Genomic DNA, 20146 nt, shown 5'->3' with positions numbered 1-20146 from the left:
GTAATAAGCATGACTTATGGAAGATAACAAAATAATGAAGTTATTGAATTCTAAAATTTGACAATATAAAATGTTTGGTACCGCAAAATCGTAACATGGCGTAAGCCTTAAAGGTCAAGTCCACCCCAGAAAAATCATGTTTTGAATCAATATAGAAAAATCAAGCAAGCATAATGTTGAAAATTTCATTCGAAATCTGATGTAAAATATGAAAGTTACAGCATTTTAAAGTTTTGTTTATTTTTTACAAAACAGTGATATGCACAACTCAGTGACATGCAAATGAGATAGACGATGATGTCCCTCACTCACTATTTCTTTTGTTTTTTACTGTTTGAATTATACAATATTTCATTTTTTACAGATTTGACAATAAGGACCAACTTGGCTGATCCATAAAGTATTAAACAATGCTAATTCCACATGTTCAGGGAGGAATTAATTTTTGTTTCACTTGACAATGAGAAAATTAGAATATTTCATGTAATAAAATACAAAAGAAATAGTGAGTGGATGACACCATCAGTCTCATTTGCATACCGACCATAATAAGCATATTACTGTTTTGTGAAATTAAGCGAAACTTTAAAATGTCATAACTTTCTCAATTTTGATGAAATATTCAGTGTTATACTTTGGGGGATTTTTACTTTTTTATTCAAATCAATTTTTTTTGGTGGGGTGGACTAGTCCTTTAAAGGTCAAGTCCACCCCAGAAAAATAATGATTTGAATAAAAAAGTAAAAATCCCCAAAAGTATAACACTGAAAATTTCATCGAAATCGGATGTAAAGTTTTGCTCATTTTTCACAAAACAGTTATATACACAACTCAGTGGTATGCAAATGAGAGAGTCGATGATGTCCCTCACTCACTATTTCTTTTATTTTTATTGTTTGAATTATACAATATTTAATTTTTTACAGATTTGAAAATAAAGATCCACTTTACTGAACCACAAAATTTTTCAACCATGGTAATTTTACATGTTCAGGGAGAAATCAAACTTTGTTTCACAGGACAATGAGGAAAAAATTTAAATATTTCATATTTCACGTAATGAAATACAAAAGAAATAGTGAGTGATGTCATCAGTCTCCTCATTTGCATACCGACCAGGATGTGCATATAACCATTTTGTGAAATTAAGCAAAACTTTAAAATGTCATAACTGCCTTATTTTACATCCGATTTTGATGAAATTATCAGTGTTATGCTTGTTGGACTTTTCTCTTTTTATTCAATTAAACTTTTTGTTAAGGTGGACTTGTCCTTTAAAAATGGACATACTTAAACTTTTCGACATGCACTTATCGGAGTAAAATCGCATGAATGAACAGAACGCTCAAACAAAGCAATATATTTTAGAATCGAAAGAGACAATGGATACTAAACGATGAACCGTGATTGGCTGTCGAGGTAAACACAAATCTTAAAATAGTTTGTGAAAACAGTTATGGCATCATAAAAATGCAATAGGTGGACTATTGACATCATATTCTTATTTTAATTTTTTTTTTAGTACATGAAATAAAAATTAAAGGGGAAGTTCACCCTGAAAAAGAGTTTATTGTATAAATAGCAAAAATCATAAAAAATATTGCCTAATGTTTGAAAAAAAATTATCACAGAACAAAAAAGTTATTAGAATTTTAATTATTTTATTTGTGACGTCATATGCGAGCAGCTTTCCTACATATCATATGGTAAAAATCAATGAAATTTTATTTTCTCAAAAAATTGAAAATGGATTTTACTGTACCTTCAGTATATCAATTGATAAATCATTTCACAATTCACACCCGTCCCTAAAAAGAAAACAAAAATAAGTCATCACGAACCATTAAAAAATTGAAATTTATGCATTTTATATTACATAACATATGGGGTAGCTCCTTGTTTATGACGTCACAAATCCGAAACTTAATTTCTAATAACTTTCTTAATCTTTAATGGATTTTCCTCAAACCTTCATCAATATATATATTTTTTTTTGCTATTTGTACAACAACTTTTCTTCAGGGTGAACTTTCCCTTTAAGTTACAGATATATTAAGCATGCTAATTGTCCATTAACGCTTTTGTTCACATTCAATTATTTTATCTGCTTTTTCATTTATGTAAGAACTCAAAGGATAGGGTGAAATAGTCTTTATTGACTATAGTAATTCAGTTAACTTTATTTGACCCTAGCAGTTCAGTGGGTGCTCAATCTATACTGTTACCGGATATGTTCATTACTGTGTTGTATTTCATTGTACCAATGTCATGTGATATACTTTTCATTGTTGAAATAAAAAGCTTTGTTTGTAAACACATGTCTCTCTTGTAGCAAAATAAGTTTAGCAATGATTATCTTACACAGTAAAGAAGCAATCAATCATATTTATGATTTCTTGGAGGTGAAATTTGAAAGAGCATAATAAACTAATAATGAAATACACCAAAGAATATGACATCATCAGCTTGCTCAAGGCATAATAATGTTGACATGCATAGAACTGTTTGACATAGTGCAAATCTTTGTTATTCCTGGCGAAAGTTGGGAGGAAATTTTCAGAGTAACTTTGTTTGTCTGATTTTACTCTTATCTGTTCAAATAAAAAAGTTCAGTACCCCTATAACATTCCATACGATATAATGATTTATTAAATTTTTTTTCAATGTATTATACATTGTATTATTATATACAAATCTTTCATGTCAATGTTGGTCTCATAATGGCGTTATCTCTCGTAGTCCAGCTGTTTGTCTGACTTTCTGTATGTGAGCTCGGAGTAAAAATTGCTTTCTGGACAGCTCCCGAACATTCTGCAGAAGAGAAAATGAAAAGGAATAGGATTAGATTATATCAACAGAACGGAGACTTCAACTCCCCATTTTCTGGCAAAAGATCTTTCCCTTTGACGTTCTTTTCACAAAATAAAAAACAATCATGATGTTTGGTTTATATTCATCAAGTAAACAAGCACATGGTCTAACTTGCAATATGTTTAATAATTATTTTGCATTTTAACACTTTGATATGGATCAACTTTGTCATTTCATATTGTGATCTCACCTTTGTGAAGTCATCTATGCTAATGACATCTTTTTTTAGTCCTTCCATTAGATAATAATAGGTGTCCTCAATAGTCATCTCTTCAGCAAACAAGTTGAGTAGTCTGGATGGGGGAACAGAAGATAAACATGATAGTAAAATTCACATTAAATGAACATCTGAAAAAAAATCATTACACTCATCATCGGAATAGATGAAATACAATTTTAGAACAAACAAGTGGAACGCCTCTGGCAGTCTCGCCTGCATTACGCTATTTAATATAGCAGCAGTGCTAACTTTGAAAACTACTATAAAATACCATTCATATAATGACATAATACCACGTTCATTGACCATAGATGACATTTGAACGGTGACTTAAGACTTGTCAACTACACCCATGCCCACATTTCATTCACTCTATCCATAAACTTTCAAAGTTATGATGGCAATTTAACAATTACCCCAACATGGCCTAAGTTTATTGACCTTAACTGACCTTTGACCTTGGTTTTGTGACATGAAACTCGTACAGGATGTTCAATGATTCTTGATTACTGTTATATCCCAAGTTTTATGAAATAGATCCATAAACTTTCAGAGTTAGGATAGTAATTCAACAAATACCCCCAACACGGCCAAAGTTCATTGACCTTAAATGACCTTTGACCATGGTCATGTGACCTGAAGCTCCGGCAGGATGTTCACTAATACTTGATTAACCTTATGTCCAAGTTTCATGAACTAGGTCCATATACTTTCTAAGTTATGATGTCATTTCAAAAACTTAACCTTTGGTTAAGATTTTGAAAATAATTCTTCCAACATGGTCTAAGTTTATTGACCCTAAATGACCTTTGACCTTGGTCATGTGACCTGAAGCTCCGGCAGGATGTTCACTAATACTTGATTAACCTTATGTCCAAGTTTCATGAACTAGATCCATAATTTTTTTAAGTTATGATAGTAATTCAACAAATACCCCTAACACGGCCAAAGTTCATTGACCTTAAATTACCATTGACCATGGTCATGTGACCTGAAACTCGCACAGGATATTCAGAGGTACTTGATTAACCTAATGTCCAAGTTTCATGAACTAGATCCATAAATTTTCAAAGTTATGATAGTAATTCAACAAATACCCCCAACTTGACCAAAGTTCATTGACCCTAAATGACCTTTGACCTTGGTCATGTGACCTGAAACTCGAGCAGGATGTTCACTTATACTTGATTAATCTTATGCCCAAGTTTCATGAACTAGGTCCATATACTTTCTAAGTTATGATGTCATTTCAAAAACTTAACCTTTGGTTAAGATTTTGAAAATAATTCTTCCAACATGGTCTAAGTTCATTGACCCTAAATGACCTTTGACCTTGGTCATGTGACCTGAAACTCAGGCAGGATATTCAGTAATACTTGATTAACCTTATGTCCAAGTTTCATGAACTAGGTCCATATACTTTCTAAGTTATGATGTCATTTCAAAAACTTAACCTTAGGTTAAGATTTGATGTTGACGCCGCCGCCGCCGTCGCCGTCGGAAAAGCGGCGCCTATAGTCTCGCTCTGCTATGCAGGCGACACAAAAATTAATCAAAATATACTACCTTATTCTAGGTAATTCAGCCAGCAAAAATCTGACATTTAGGATATTAGAAAAATTGTCATGAAGACATGTTTCAAATCTACAGCATGTTCAGCGCTTGATATAAAGTATCTATGAAACAAGAAGTTGCTTGGATGTCTGTTAATTTGTATCAACTTGGTAAGGTAACAGATGGTCTAATTCTAAGGTCATCAAAGACCATAATGGATAAACCCACTTGGTCTATTGTCAATTTGGTCTAATGATCATTTGATCTGTGAATTAATCTAATGTCCAGGGGTGGTATTCTGAGATCCATTTTATCTCAGATAAAATAAAATATTTTATCTCCGTTAAAATCAGTGAGATAAAATACCCTTAAAATCTCTCCGAATTGGTATTCTGAGAACAATTTTATCTTCATTTTATCTCTGTAAGACACACCTACTTTTTAATCAATATCCAATTAGAAACGCGCTTTTATAGCTCTCTTGTGTCACTCAACCAATTGAAATCCATTCCGCCAGGAGGAGTGGCAAAGGGGTGAGATTGCGTCAATTTATTGACTTCAAATACGCTTGCACTATACGCTTGCGCGTTTTTATAGAGACTTCTTTTTAACAAAGAGGACAATACTCTCATCTTTTTTCGAAGTCTATATCGCATCTTTTCAAGCATCATTTCAAAGACAATATTAGTCAAGACAAGCCTTATGAAATACTTTCTGATTGTACAGGAATAACGTTAAGGTGGTATTCTCAATAAATATTTAATTTTTCTTCATTTTCATGTCAATATTTGGGGTTAATTCACCTAGAAATATTGGTGTAATCAACATCGCGGAGATAAAATAGCCCCTACCCTCTTTTAAGTTTATTTTATTTTTTTCTTCAAAGTAACTTGGGCGCAAGCACATCATCCGCGTTGCAATACCCAGATACGCGATGGGTATGTCTACGTAGCCACTGCTCTGTATTGCGTATCGTCATAGATACGCAAGATAAAAATTATTCGCAAGATAAAATTTCAAATTTTATCTGAGAGATAAAATGTCATCTCAGAATACCAATTTCATTTTAAGAGATAAAATAAAATATTTTAAAGATAAAATGACCTCAGAATACCGCCCCAGATGGTCTAAAGTCTATTTATTATTTTGTACTTTTATCAAAAGAGAATTTGGTTCACATACAGTTCATTCAGACTAATGTGTGACAGACAAAATGGATAATGGATATTAAACAAAATATAGCCTTACTGGATTTTGGACAAATGAAAGACTGGACTAGAGAGCAATTAGACAACCAAAATAGTTAAAGGAGAATGAAACCCTTGAAACCAGCTGAATCCATATCAAAGAGAAAAATCAAAGAAACACATTGTTGAAAGTTTGAGGAAGATTGAATGAATAATAAGAAAGTTATGAGCATTTGAATATTGAGATCACTAATGCCATGTAGATCCTCCCATTGGCAATGCGACCAAGATCTGTGATGTCACACACGTACAACTCCCTCATTACTTTAGTACTTATTTCACTTATATTCTCACTTTCATAGAGTCTATCACAAGGTGAGGTGTTCTCTTTATGAGAGGACAAGTACAGAGGTTTCACAACATTATATCATTGATGAATCGTTTGTCATATGATTAGAATGAGCAAAAAGAGATGTTTTGGGGTATATTTTCAGTGTCCAAAAGGGGAGAGTTGTTCATCTGTGACATCATATATCTTGGTCGCATTGCCAATGGGAGGATCTCCATAGCATTAGTGATCTCGACATTCAAATGCTCATGACTCTTCTATTGCTAGTCCTATTTTACTCAAACTTTTGTTGATCTTATTCTTTGATTTTTCTGCTTTCACAAAATCTAACTTGCTCCAAGAGTTTCATTCTCCTTTAAAGAGACCAACTTAAGATTACAGTAAGTGGAAGAGACCAAATGGAAAGTAGACAATTGTGGGTTTAGACTTAAGTGGCAATTAACCTGGTACATTACTGATTGGAATACTTCCAATTGGCTACTGCTCGTTTGGGCTCATTTCATCTACTAACCTTTGGAGTAGTTACCACTCAGAATAATTTCTTCTCATTCCCAATACTATACCCTCTAACATCATCTAACACCACTAAGTCAGATATAATTAGATGAAATGTTTTTAAAACTAAATTTTCAATTGACTACGTAAAAAAAAACCCAAATAGTTAAAGAAGAGGAAATTAGATGAACTGGACATAAGACTAAATGAGAATAAGATTACAGAGGTATGATACCAAGTGTAGTGTAGACTAAACAACAGATAGACAACATACACAAAATGGGTTTAGCCCATGTGATATTAGACTATCTGAGAAGTAGTCTAACTGCTTGTATACCAAGTGAATAATAAGCATTTACCCAATCATCCATCAAGGTCATTTTGGAAGCTTTGGAAGCTAACTTTCCCAAAGCTAATATAAAGGGACTGACTCCATAACCAAGTGTCAATCCTCTCGGCATACTTGGAATCTGACAGGGTGGCTTTGGTTTAGTAAACTTAGGACTTGGTCCGTCTGTGTAGGTCACGCACATGGCCAAACTGGACCCGGTCCTAGATGTCTACTCACTGTTTATAAAGAGAGGCAAACTGGACTAGGTCCTAGACTGCTACCCACTTTTTTTTAAAGGGGCAAACTGGACTAGGTATTTAATGGCTACCCACTGTGTTTAAAGAGGGGCAAACTGGACTAGACCCTAGACGGCTACCCCATGTTTATAAACAGGGGCAAACTGAACTAGGTCCTCGACGGCTACTCACTGTTTATACAGAGGGGCTGTTGGTACTACAGAATCATCCAGGTCTAATTCATCACGGCCTTCCATCTTAGACAGAGCTGTCTTTATCTCTTCATCCTTCTGTTTTATTATCTCAGTGTTCTGACGAACTTCAGCCTAAGATTAAAAAAAATCATTCAAATTTCTTCTCACATATTCAATCATTGCTTGTATGTACATTGAAAAAGGATGGTTGTTGGTACAGATAATAAAAAAAAATGACCGCAAAAATGAACAAAAATATTCAACACAGGGCCCACTGGGAGAACAGTTTTCGGAACTGAAGTGGCTACCCTGGGTAAAATATGACATTTTTATTATTATTATTACAAATAATAGAAAATTACCTGAAAAGGTTATTTGAAAAGAAATTCTAAAATGATGTTAATGACAACACTTGAGCAGAGTACATAATGAATGATCCTTGTAGCTATATCTGAATATTACAAACCGTTTCTGATTCCAACTGGTTGATGATATCTTCTAGTTTCCTCTGACCATTCTTCAGCTTCTCTTTGGTAGCTGTCAAAGAATCCATCTCCGCCTAATTAAAGATATACAGAAACTAGGTTCAAGGTATTTGGTTGGTCATAGCTATTACAGCCACTGAATCACAAAGGTATTCTGGTTTGAAGTCATGGTTTACCCCTATCTTAACTGGGCTATTTCAGACCAACATATACTGGGGGGGGGGGGGGGTTAATTTGACCCCCCCTCAGATCTCTGCCGTTGATTGCGTGATCGCTGCAAAAATTTGCACGCGCGTAGAGCCGGATGTAAACTACAAGACTGTATAGTAACATTTTCAAAAAATTAATTGCTTATATTTTTTTATCAATTAAATATGTAAATAAGCGTATGAAATTTGCCCTAATTTTGGTGATTTGTGTATTTTTTTGCCTTTAACTCAATTTATATAGCTAGTAGAATTCTAATTTTTGGTGAACATATAGATTTTCACATTACTTGCCGAAAAATAATTAATTTCCTATGTATTTTATTGTGTTTTTAACTCTTATGTATTTCTTTGTTTTTTTATTGTTTTTTTCGATGAACTTTGTCGGGGACCATATTGCGGTCATAAATAACATAAAATAAATCCATCTAAACCAACAAATGTAAAAATAATCATACATTTATGATTTTTAGTTGAAAAACACAATTTGCATTGATTTTGTACACGTAATCACGTTTCTGAGCAATTTTGGGACCGACATGCACTTACAAAATATTGCGTTATTTCGGAACCGTGTACCCGGCATTTCAAATATGGTCTCAAAAGATGCACAAGACTTGAAAGTAAAAAGTCAGCGAGCGGCGCGGTCAAAAAATTTGCACGGCGGCGTAGCGGCGAAATTTGTTGAGGGGGGGGGGGTCAGTTTTATAAGGGTTATGCAGATTTCATGCATTCGTTACGCTAAGCTCATATATTTAGAAAGCAAATTAACACAGTAATAGTGACAGGCATGAATGTTAGTCCTGGTTAATAAATTTATTTATTATCGGATACTTCAATATACATGAGCATGCTGGATAAGGTACAATCAATGCAAGAAAATACATTCTTTGTGAATTATGGCAAGGAGTATCTAGATTTAATCATTTATATATTTCAGTACAATTCTTGGTAGATTCAGGTTTCTTGTTGAATTTCACCTTCCCTAAAATTTGAGATACAAGGTCTAATTGTAGCCTAGAAAAGGATACAGATTATATAATTACACCCTGAGCCACATATACATAAAGGTCTGTATTAAAATCAATTGAGATGTAATTGAGATATGGTGCCTAAATGATTTCCTAAAATGGACACTGAAATGATTACCATACAAAGATATACTTTTAGCATGAATATTTCTACATGTGATTTTAAACACAATATCTTATTTTACCTGGAATTTTTCAGAGTTCTCCTTGAGTTTTCTTTTGAGTTTATCCTCCACTGCAGATTGTAGTGAAGCCTTGATTGCATCATCAGAGAGACTAGTCTGATTAGCAACAGGTGGATGGGAACCTGCAAGGAACAAATATGGTAATAGTTTGACTATTGAAAGCATCGTGGTCTACTGTAGTTATGACTCCTGCCTTTCACTCTGGTACAAATACCATTCAATCCAATCACCACATTGTTTATTTAGTGTAATGAAAAGATGGTCTTCATCATCATCATCATCTGCTGTAATCTTCAAAGGGCTCAGCATGAAGATGAAATTAAACTTGGATGCACGTTATGAGGAGGAGTGAGGGATATTTTCAAGGTGATTTTGCAGAAGCTGTTGGAAGCTGTCAAGCGAATCTGCATTAACTATTTGAAGAGGGAGTTTAAGTTCAAGTTCAAGTTCAATTTATTAAAAAACCAGGCATATTATGAGTACAAATCAATGATCAGATGGTACAAAAGAATACATGATACAATATGAACGGTTTTCTAGGACCCCGAAGAAGCACGGCTTGTGAGTGGGGCCCTATACCTCTAAATAAGATGTAGATCTAAATGTAAAAAATGACAAAGGAGAATACATAATAAACAGATATATCGACTACAAATATGTACAAAATGTACATTAAACAAGTGTCAGCATAAACACAAACACACTCACACACACACACACACACGCAAACACACATGACTAGGGTGGCCAACTACGAGATACATGTAAAACATAATAGACTCTGCGGAAGAAAAAACTTTCTAATTTAACTAAGATAATAGATTGTCAAAGAGGTATTTTTTACATTGCACTTTAAACCGATAAAGAGTTGTACAGTTGTTATGTTATGAAAGAATTTAAGGATACATTAGTTCTTACACAAGGTCGGTGGATAAAGTTATGTTGAAGTGTATTGTAATTGTGTATCTGAGAGTTAAGGGGAAATAAGTCTTTTAGTAGGCAAATTTGGGGGCAAAAATGAAGATTAAACATGAAAATCAGACAATTAAATGCAACTAACTCGTCAAAAGGGAGCAATTTTAGCGGAAGGAATAAAGGTTTACTAGGGTGTCTGAAAGTCGAATTGGTGATGAGCCTTATGATTTTCTTTTGTAAAACTTTTAGTTTGTCAATGTAAGTTTGAAAAGTATTACCCCATGCAACATTGCAGTAAGTCAGATAGGGAAGCACAATGCTGGTGTATAAGATTCTTAGAATAGACCCAGGTAAAACACACCTTAACCTACATATAACACCTACACCTCGAGAAACCTTTGTACACACTGATTCTAAATGGGGTTTCCAAGTCAAATGCTCATCAATAATTACTCCTAGGAATTGAATATGCTCACTACGAGCAACATTGTGGCCCCCAACATCAAGAATATTGACAACGTCTGGAATAATTTTGCCTCGTGATCGAAAAATAATACATTTAGTTTTCTTAACATTTAGCAAAAGTTTATTACAACAGAACCATGCAAGTAACTTTTTAATTTCTACATTTGCAACTGAAATAAAAGTAGCAACATTTCTATTAGACAATAGTAAACTTGTGTCATCAGCAAACAGAGAATACAAAAACACATTTCATGAGTTAATGATATCATTGACATAGATTAAAAATAACAAAGGACCAAGTACCGAACCCTGGGGCACACCATAATGAATATTATCAGATTGCGATTTAACACCATCAACCATGACATATTGTGTACGATCTTGTAAATAGCTTTGGAACCAAGCCAATGCTACTCCGCGCACTCCATAGTGCTCAAGTTTACTAAGAAGGATGACATGGTCAATTCAGGTACAGATCGTTGGGCAAAGGCAATTTTGTAAATATTGCCTCTTGGACGATATGTCTTATTTCCAATTCATCTACTTATTCATCAAATAAAAACATGGTTGAGGAACAGCTCATCTGATCATGTTAGTGGTGTCAGTCCAAGCAGATATTTAGATGAAATAGGTATAGACACATTAGTAGACAAAGTCAGATTAGACCATGTGAGATGAGACCAAACGGGCAGGAGACAAAGAGAGTGAAGACTAATTGGTAATGAACTGTTGATGAAGCTAACAGTGATTGATCTCACCTGTTGTACTAGCTGTGGTGGTAGAAGTAGGATTGTATGATTGGTTCTGTTGACCTGGTGTTGATTGACCTTGCTGGTATGGATAGCCAGGGTAACTAGATGAACCAGGGTATCCTGGGTTGAATCCACTACCCCCTACAGCAGGAGGATGGTAGCTGGTAGATGGTGGGTACTGGGGTTGACTGTAACCACTGGATGCAGTAACTGGGGTAGGCATCGGCATTGGCATGTAGGAGGCTACAAATAGATAGATTCCAGAGCTTTATTTTATAACAGCTTTCCAAAATAATCATCTTTTCATATGCCAATCCTTATTTTGTCTATTCTAAGCTTTACATCACTTCATGAACTGTTATAATTTGAGAGCAATAAACCTTGAATATGAACTAGAAACAGGGACAAAGGACCTCAACAAGTTCTTATATACAACGGTCAGACATACATAGTTTATGGAATTGCCGTTAGGAACAATTTTTCTTTTTTGAAATGGTAATATCCATGTATTATCTATAATTTTATAGTTGTTTCATACAAATAGGGTTTAGAATTAAGATACTGTTTCATTTCAAAATAACCAAGATGGTAATTCACTCAGGGCTACATGTATACCAAATCAAATTTACTCTAATGCTCAATATCATACAGAGGAATGTCAGTTATAGGAATAGATTCACTGAGGTACTTGGGATAAGTAAAACAAAACATTCTATGAACACAAAGCCAAACCTAATTCACTTCCAACTAATCATGAACGGTCACTGCACATCATATCCAATGAGCAGCTAAGGATAATAGATGAATGTTTGTCTATGGGTGGCACTGTGAACAATGGTCCCACAGGCAAAGATGAACATTTGCTTTCCAAGGGAAAAAATGACATGGGGGCTCAGGCTTAATTCGCCCCTGAAATGCCCTTGGGAAGATTAAACAAGAGCCCCTAAAATACCTGTAGGATTCAAGATAATCTGTAATACAATATATAGAAAATTTAGAGTGGCTGAGCTAAAAAAGCCCAAGAATAATGTTTGATGTTTCGCATGCAGACCTGCCAACCTCTGGAAATGACAAACTGTATTCTGTGATTAAAAAAAATCTGTATTTTTCCCCCCAAAAGTGTATTTCATAATAAAATGCGTGGCGCACTCGCTCATCGTGGCACTCAAGCTGCATGCAAGATAAAATGCGCACTGCTCTTGCAGATGAAAAAAAAAACATTGAAACATGTGTATATCTCACCCTGGTTTCAACAAAATGATTGAAAAAAAAACAAGTTACCTGAAATTCCATTGATCTAATAACCATATTTGTGTAAGTTTTATGAAATAGAGACATATAGAGATGATTTTTCTCAATAAATTACAAATTTGGTAAAAAACATATATATATATATATTTTTTTTTTCACAAAACATATTTTTCAAAGAAAAAACGTACTACTGTATTTTGGTTGCAAAAACGTACTAAATACGCCAAAAACTTACTGGTTGGCAGGACTACGCATCCTGCTTTATACACGATACCACAAGCTTATACAGTACATCCATCTGCATGCTATTAGCCTTGAGAGAACCTGTGATCCGGATGGGGTCCCAGTTATAACATGCAAGAGGTAAAAAAAATACAGTGCTGCATCCCAAAAATTTGCGACTGGGAGTTAGCACAGAATAAAAAGTATATTCACATGACACGCATGCATGCACACTCGCTATCTGTTTACATCCTTTTATAAAATTGAACACCGATAAAAGCCTCAACTTACACTGTGGCTGGGATTGTGGATAACCCGGCATACCACCCCCTCCTGGGGTATAAGAGGGGCGGGGTGGTGGTTGTCCTGCAGATTTAGCATAGACAGGTGAACTCTCTCCAAAGACAACTGTCATAACCTGAATTAGCCCAACAAGGTCAGAGTTGTTCTGGGAAAGAAACAAGAAGATATGAATTATAATACAGCTGGAATATGAATCAAGACAATGAAAATCCCTAAAGAGAAAATTAAGAATAAACACAAACCCATGAATTGAAGGTAACCCCCCCCCCCAAAAAAAAAAAAAAAAATCCATAAACAGCAGATGAGGGGTCTGACCTGCGGAACATTCTTCAACATCGTCAGCTAACAATTTGACTTTCCTTGTTTTTAACTGGCCAAGAAGCACAGTTAAATTGGTAACAAACGATCTGATAGAATATTCCTTCAAGAAACATTCATCTGGTAGCCATTCTTGGAATAAAACTCTAATTATTCTTTAATAATCTTTGGCTTGAGATTATATGAATGTAATAACTGTCATAATGTCAAGGATGTGAAATGAAAATATGTTTTACAGACTAAACCCTGTAATTTTCCATGGAAAACTGTTTCGATCGGGCAAAGGTAGATAACAAAAGAGGTGAATGAACTTACTGGTTTCCAGTCATGTAAGTATGGTAAGTAGACTCTACCATTGGCATCTACATGTTTAGAAGGTTTGATTAACATAGTGCTAGTTGGTCTTACAAAGCAGAGTGGAGGATTGTGGGGGTGAGTCTCTAAGATCCACACACAGATTGGTATGTTGTATGTGTTTGCTGAAATATAATAAGAGATCACAATGGACTATGGTTACTGCAGCAAAGAAAACAGGGGCTTGAGGTGTTTTTGCACCAAAGGATCAACAGAACTCTGGAATATATTTTTTTCTTCAAAAAGATCCCTGAGAAATCCCCATCCACTGCAATGCTACAGTTTATCCAACGTTGAAGATTTCAGAGTAGATTGTGAAAAGGAGCCCCTGGAAATGAAAGATAATATTTTTTTGCCTGAACTGCAGGCTGCTTAATCAAGCTGTTGATTGATTTACACTCAGTCTTGAATACTTGCAGATCATAGCTAGCTAAATGTGCATCTCATCTGAATTAATTTTACAATTTAAATAAATACAGATTGTGATTAAAATTCCAATAAAAAAAAGTCATGTTAAAGTATGAATGAGGCTAAGTGAAAATGTAAAAAAAAAATAACTCCTTGATTTCAAAACATTCCAGTTGATGTTTAAAGGTCAAGTCCACCCCAGAAAAATATTGAATTGAATCAATAGAGAAAAATCAAACAAGAATAACATTGAAAATTTCATCAAAATCGGATTTAAAATAAAAGTTTATGACATTTTAAAGTTTTGCTTATTTTTCACAAAACAGTGATATGCACAACTCAGTGACATGCAAATGAGACATTCGATGATGTGCACAACTCAGTGACATGCAAATGAGACATTCGATGATGTCCATCACTCACTATTTCTTTTGTTTTTTATTGTTTGAATTACACAATATTTCATTTTTTACAGATTTGACCATAGGGACCGACTTGACTGAATCATATAGTATTAAACAATGCTAATTCCACATGTTCAGAGAGGAATGAATCACTGTTGCACTTGACAATGAGAAAAAATTAGAATATTTCATATTTCATGCACTAAAATACAGTGTACAAAAGAAATAGTGAGTGGATGATGGCATCAGTTTTCTCATTTGCATACCGACCAGGATGTGCATGTAGCTGTTTTGTGAAATTAAGCAAAACTTTGAAATGTCATAACTTTCTTATTTTACATCCAATTTTGATTAAGTTTTCAGTGTTATGCTTGTTAGATTTTTCTCTATTTATTCAAATTAACTTTTTGTTGGGGTGAACTTATCCTTTAAACTACTAACATCAATGTGTGCATATGGGACATGTATCACATTATCGGTTAGGATCATATTCTTGCAAAGCAAAAAAAAAAAAAAAAAAAAAAAAACCTAATGATAATTGTCGTTCTTATAGGCATACATAAAAATACATTCTATGCCATAGATAATAATTTAAATGCTATTGTGCTTCTTTTCTAAGCTTAAAAGCCAGTGGTCAGCTCTAATATGGAGTAATATGGCACTGTGAGAAAGGCAAAAGTTTATTGGCTTGCCAATGTTGATTGACTCCAATATTGTTGTGTCCCTCCTGGAGAGACAGACCCCCCCCCCCTCCCCCCAAAAAAATATCCAAACTCAAATTCCATAATTGGATTTAGATTGCGTTGACATAATAAATGACTGTTCATGTTTGCCATGAAATGTTTTAAATCTAAAAGGACAGGGGGGAGATGGGAATCTGCTCCTCCTCCTCCAAACAGCAATAAAAAAAACAAAAAGCTGGAAAACAAAAGAAAAACATAAATTAGAAAAATGAAATATTGCAATACTTATTTTTTTTTTTAAGTACATTTGATTGAACTCCTACACAGATTCAATGAAAGAATATGAAATGTTTGGGGGCTGTATTTAGTGAATTAGAGTAAACTCTTTACTTCACACATAAATTAGCATAATCAATCCATAAAAATAAATTTTGGAAAAAAATAACCATACAGCCTTGTAGATTTCATCATACACTAGTACCCATGTGCACATTTTCGCAGTGCTCACACAAACGACGGCTGAGATCTCGGAGAGGGGGGGGGGGATGGAATCTGCTCCCCCCCTCTCCCTCGGTTGGGAGATGGGTCCAAATAACCAAGCAATGTGTTGCTACATCAGGATGAACCTCATACAAACCTTTGTAGAGTACAGGAATTGTTCCATCTATACAGATAAGCTCCTGTCTCCTTCCATCATTAAAAACTAGAAAAACAAAGAGAGAAAAAATATAATATTTTACTGATAAAACTGGAAATATTCAAGACATTACAATGCACAAGATAACTGGATTTCACGCCCCTCTCGATGGAATCAAATATTTTTTGCATGTTCGTGCTGTAATATGAGAAAGGTGCCTAGTAGAAAAATGGCCCTTAACATTGACATTATAAGGCTTGCAAAACCAATAAAATCACGGATATACATGTACAAGAGCCATACATGTCATCAAGGACTTTATATTATTGGAAAATACATAGTCTTATTGGCCCGCATTCACAAAGGTGGTTTTGAAAACCCACGGTTGAGTCCATGGTTTATGCAGATTTCCTGTATAAATTACGCTTAATTTAGCGCGTATCGGGCGCGTGTATAAAACATGTCCAATGCTGATGCGCGCATTTGTCACAGTGCGCCAAATTGACGCCTGTTACCATGGTTAGATACGCTATTTTATTCATGAGTCCACTGTTTTTATTCATGAGTCCACTCTTCAAACAGTGGACTCATGAATAAAATAGCGTATCTAACCATGGTAACATGCGTCAATTTGGCGCACTGTGACAAATACGCGCATCAGCATTGGACATGTTTTATACACGCGCCCGATACGCGCTAAATTAAGTGTGATTTATAAAGGAAATCTGCATAAACCATGGACTCAACCGTGGGTTTTCAAAACCACCTTTGTGATTTCGGGCCATTGACTTCACTGTTATACTTGATTTTATCAATACTATAGAAATCTCCTTGAAAAACATCAGAAATATACATCACAAACGTTACTCTTCAAGGTTCAAGGAAAAAAAGTACATTCTTTGCATACATTATATATATATAAGGGAGGCGCGATAGCTCAGTCGGTAGAGCGGTGGATTCGTATTCCGGTGACCTGGGTTCGATTCCCAATTGGTGCGCTAGTGCCCTTTGGTAAGGCATTAGTCCTCATTACCAGGTCCTTCGGAGAGGACCTTAAGCCGTCGGTCCTCTGGTTGCTTGCTTACAAGCATTCATGCTTTCTTAGCAATCAGGTAAAAAATCCCCACCAATCACCAATCACCAAATAAATATTTTTATCATAAAACGTACTACATCAATATCATATAAAACATATATCTCTCTCTCTAAATATAATATGCTCACCTCGTCCCATCATAATGTTATTTCTGAGAGTGCTGACTATTCCTGATATACATCTACTTGTTCAAGTTCATTCAAATAAACATTGTTCATCCAAACAATTTATTCTCTTATTATATCCCTCTTTTTCAGAAGATCCACTCCTACTTTTAAAAGCAAGCAATGTCCTTAAAATCAAGAATCATTTAAACTATTTGTCATGAGATGAAAATCATTAACAAGTCAATAAGCTATTGCCGTGAAAGATATAGAAGAATCCACGTATCCGAACCTGATGACAATTAAATCAAAGTGGTATGTACATGTATTCTTCAATTATCCACATCACGTACACGCAAGTGCCTATTCTATAAATTGGGTACTTGTTACCGGAAATACATTAGAAAGAATATGATTGCAAGCTGGGAATACATTGTACATGTATACATGTACGTGTTTTTGATACACAGAGCAAATGGTACATGTAGGAGACATCATTAACATTTGTATTAATTACTGTATATAGCACTGGATATCAACCACAAACATCAACAAGGAAATAAAGTAGAACACTAATAGCGTCTATGATTACGTGAGTGCATGAGTCATAAAAATCAGTGATACTTTAACTGTGTATACAGGCACAGGGAGGTGAGGGCGCACTTGTAATCTGCTTCCATCTGGGAGTAATGACCCTTTTTGGGGGGCTTGTCAAAAAGCAAGTCCTCCAAAAAATCCTTGACTCTTTGGGTCTTATATTTATCTCACAAACCGTATAAGGCTGAGAGCGAAAGCTACAGATGTAGGAGGGGGCTACCTCAAATTGAATGTAGATTAAATGCCCCTAACTTAAAATAGTCTGAAATATTTTAAAACCAAAATGACCAGCACAAGTTTACAATGCACCGAGTCACTGTATGCACTGCTCACAGAAATACATTAATGGGACTACATGTACATACAAAAGTATCTGACCAAAACATTTATTTTAATTCTTGGTCATACTTTGACTGTTAGGGCATTTGACAACCATTCCTATGCAGTATGTTTTTTATCAATTTTTTCTGTAATTGATATAAAGAACTTAAAAAAAAACTATGATTGTTGTCAACTTGCTATGAACAGTCTCCCTTCAGGTTGCAAGTAAATACTTCATCATACAATTTGGTACCACTAGGAAAAACCAAAGTTAAATCAGAATGTCTGTACAGTGTATGTAGCTGGTAAAAACATGGTGTTCTGTGGTGGGCGTCACGGTCTAGTGGTTATGATTTTTATATTTCAATCTGAGGGCTTTGGGTTCCATTTCTAGCCATGGTTTGTGTTTCTTTTAGCAAGAACTTTACCCAGTTTGCTGTACCCAGGTGAGGTGAATGGGTACCTGGTAGAAAGAAATTCCTTGAAGGTTTGAGTGCCTAGGTAGCCAAGCTATAGCAGGGGTAATAATAGTAGCAGGGCCCGCTGGGAGAACTGTTTTGGAATTGAAGTGGCTACCCTGGGTAAATATACTGCTATTATTATTATTATTGTTATTATTATTATATTGCAAGTAAATAACCGCCCTTTCACACGGCAAGAAAATTTGAATGATGATTCCGGTGAAAAATATGGCTAATGACAAATTTTAAGCACATGTGAAACCAAACTCGAAGCACAAACGCTAATCACAAATTCAAATTCTACTCCGGAGGTGAATTCCAGGTAAGTTTCGCTCTAATTACAGTACAAATTTTCCCTGTGAAAGGTCAGATGATTCTAAAGACGAATTGCAATCAACATTAATGATGATTCAAGATTCACCTGTGGGAAGGCCCTATTTCATCATAGAATTCAGGAGGAAAAAAAACCCAAGTTAAATCAGGGTGTCTGTAATGTAGTTTTGGTAAAAATATGGTAGAGTAAATCTCCTTGGAACCACTGTTGGGGCAACAAGGCAGTTGAGATGCAACGCAATCACCTTGGGGTAAAACAAGCCGGTGTTCTGTGCTTTCCTGTGAATTTATTCACCATTTTACTCAATCTTGGATGGCATAAATCTGCAATTACAGACCATGCACACATATAAAATGACTACAAATGAACTCCTGTCACTTATACCAAAGTGCCCATGTTAGATACTTACCATGAGTATCTATCTTTGGTCTGAGATCTTTGAATGCAGCAAACACATTGAGGATATCTCGGTGTGTCTGATCTCTATTAGTGTACTGTAAAAACAAAAACAAAATATATCATTTGAAACATTATCATGAAGGTTTGGTTTCTCATAACCCATGTTAGTGCAGATTGCCAGGGAGTTCACCCATTTGATACCCAATGAAGATTATAGCAGATCTAGCCTAAAAGTATCAGGGCCCTCTTTATAATGCACAATCAGACTATTTTGTACACACTCATATTGTATCATTAAATCTCACACAATTCATCACTCTTCCTTTTCTATTAAAATTTGTAATAATGCTGTTTTGAAAAAGACTTTTACTGAAGAACGTGAACAGAGACGTTGCCGGGGAGACTATTTCAGACTGGGACCAGTGAAACTTATGCATCGTTGACCATTCTCAGAGTTAATTTGAGGGATTAGTAAACGAAAAAGGTCTGTTCTAGAATTTAATGCACGATGAGATTGTTGGACTGGAGAAAACAAGCATGTAATTCATTATGGTGTCGGGTTATTTAAGCAATCGTATATTCTTTTTTTTAATTTGTAACCAGTGAAGTTCTTTGAACAACGGAGACACATGATCATACTTTCTGGTCAATGAAATGATACAAGCTGCACGATTCTTAATTTGTTGCAGTCTGCTGACATGTGTGTCTGAAGTAATGTTAATATTAATCAAAAGAGAATTGGAATCATCCAGACGGCTTGACATCAGTGAGAAAACAG

General features: G+C 34.9%; 1 protein-coding gene across 2 annotated transcripts in view; it reads right to left on the bottom strand.

Moving 5' to 3' along the window:
• Positions 1-336: 336 nt before the first annotated feature.
• LOC129283200 (tumor susceptibility gene 101 protein-like) overlaps positions 337-20146 on the bottom strand; it is a 28167-nt gene continuing 8357 nt past the window's right edge. Inside the window, exons 3-12 of one of the 2 annotated variants that reach the window (XM_064115065.1) lie at positions 19379-19463; positions 16057-16122; positions 13886-14049; positions 13241-13397; positions 11483-11719; positions 9345-9466; positions 7904-7996; positions 7436-7569; positions 3062-3164; positions 337-2811 (exon numbers count right to left, since the gene is read on the bottom strand). In XM_064115065.1, the coding sequence (XP_063971135.1) occupies positions 2716-2811; positions 3062-3164; positions 7436-7569; positions 7904-7996; positions 9345-9466; positions 11483-11719; positions 13241-13397; positions 13886-14049; positions 16057-16122; positions 19379-19463 (1257 nt within the window). In that variant the 3' untranslated portion in view covers positions 337-2715. The remainder of the gene's footprint in view (positions 2812-3061; positions 3165-7435; positions 7570-7903; positions 7997-9344; positions 9467-11482; positions 11720-13240; positions 13398-13885; positions 14050-16056; positions 16123-19378; positions 19464-20146) is intronic. The other variant, XM_064115066.1, reaches the window with a different exon arrangement.

Source organism: Lytechinus pictus, unplaced genomic scaffold, assembly GCF_037042905.1.
Source record: "Lytechinus pictus isolate F3 Inbred unplaced genomic scaffold, Lp3.0 scaffold_20, whole genome shotgun sequence".
Lineage (NCBI taxonomy): Eukaryota > Metazoa > Echinodermata > Echinoidea > Temnopleuroida > Toxopneustidae > Lytechinus > Lytechinus pictus.
Note: the sequence above shows the minus strand (reverse complement) of the source record. Positions and strands in the feature narration are given on the sequence as shown.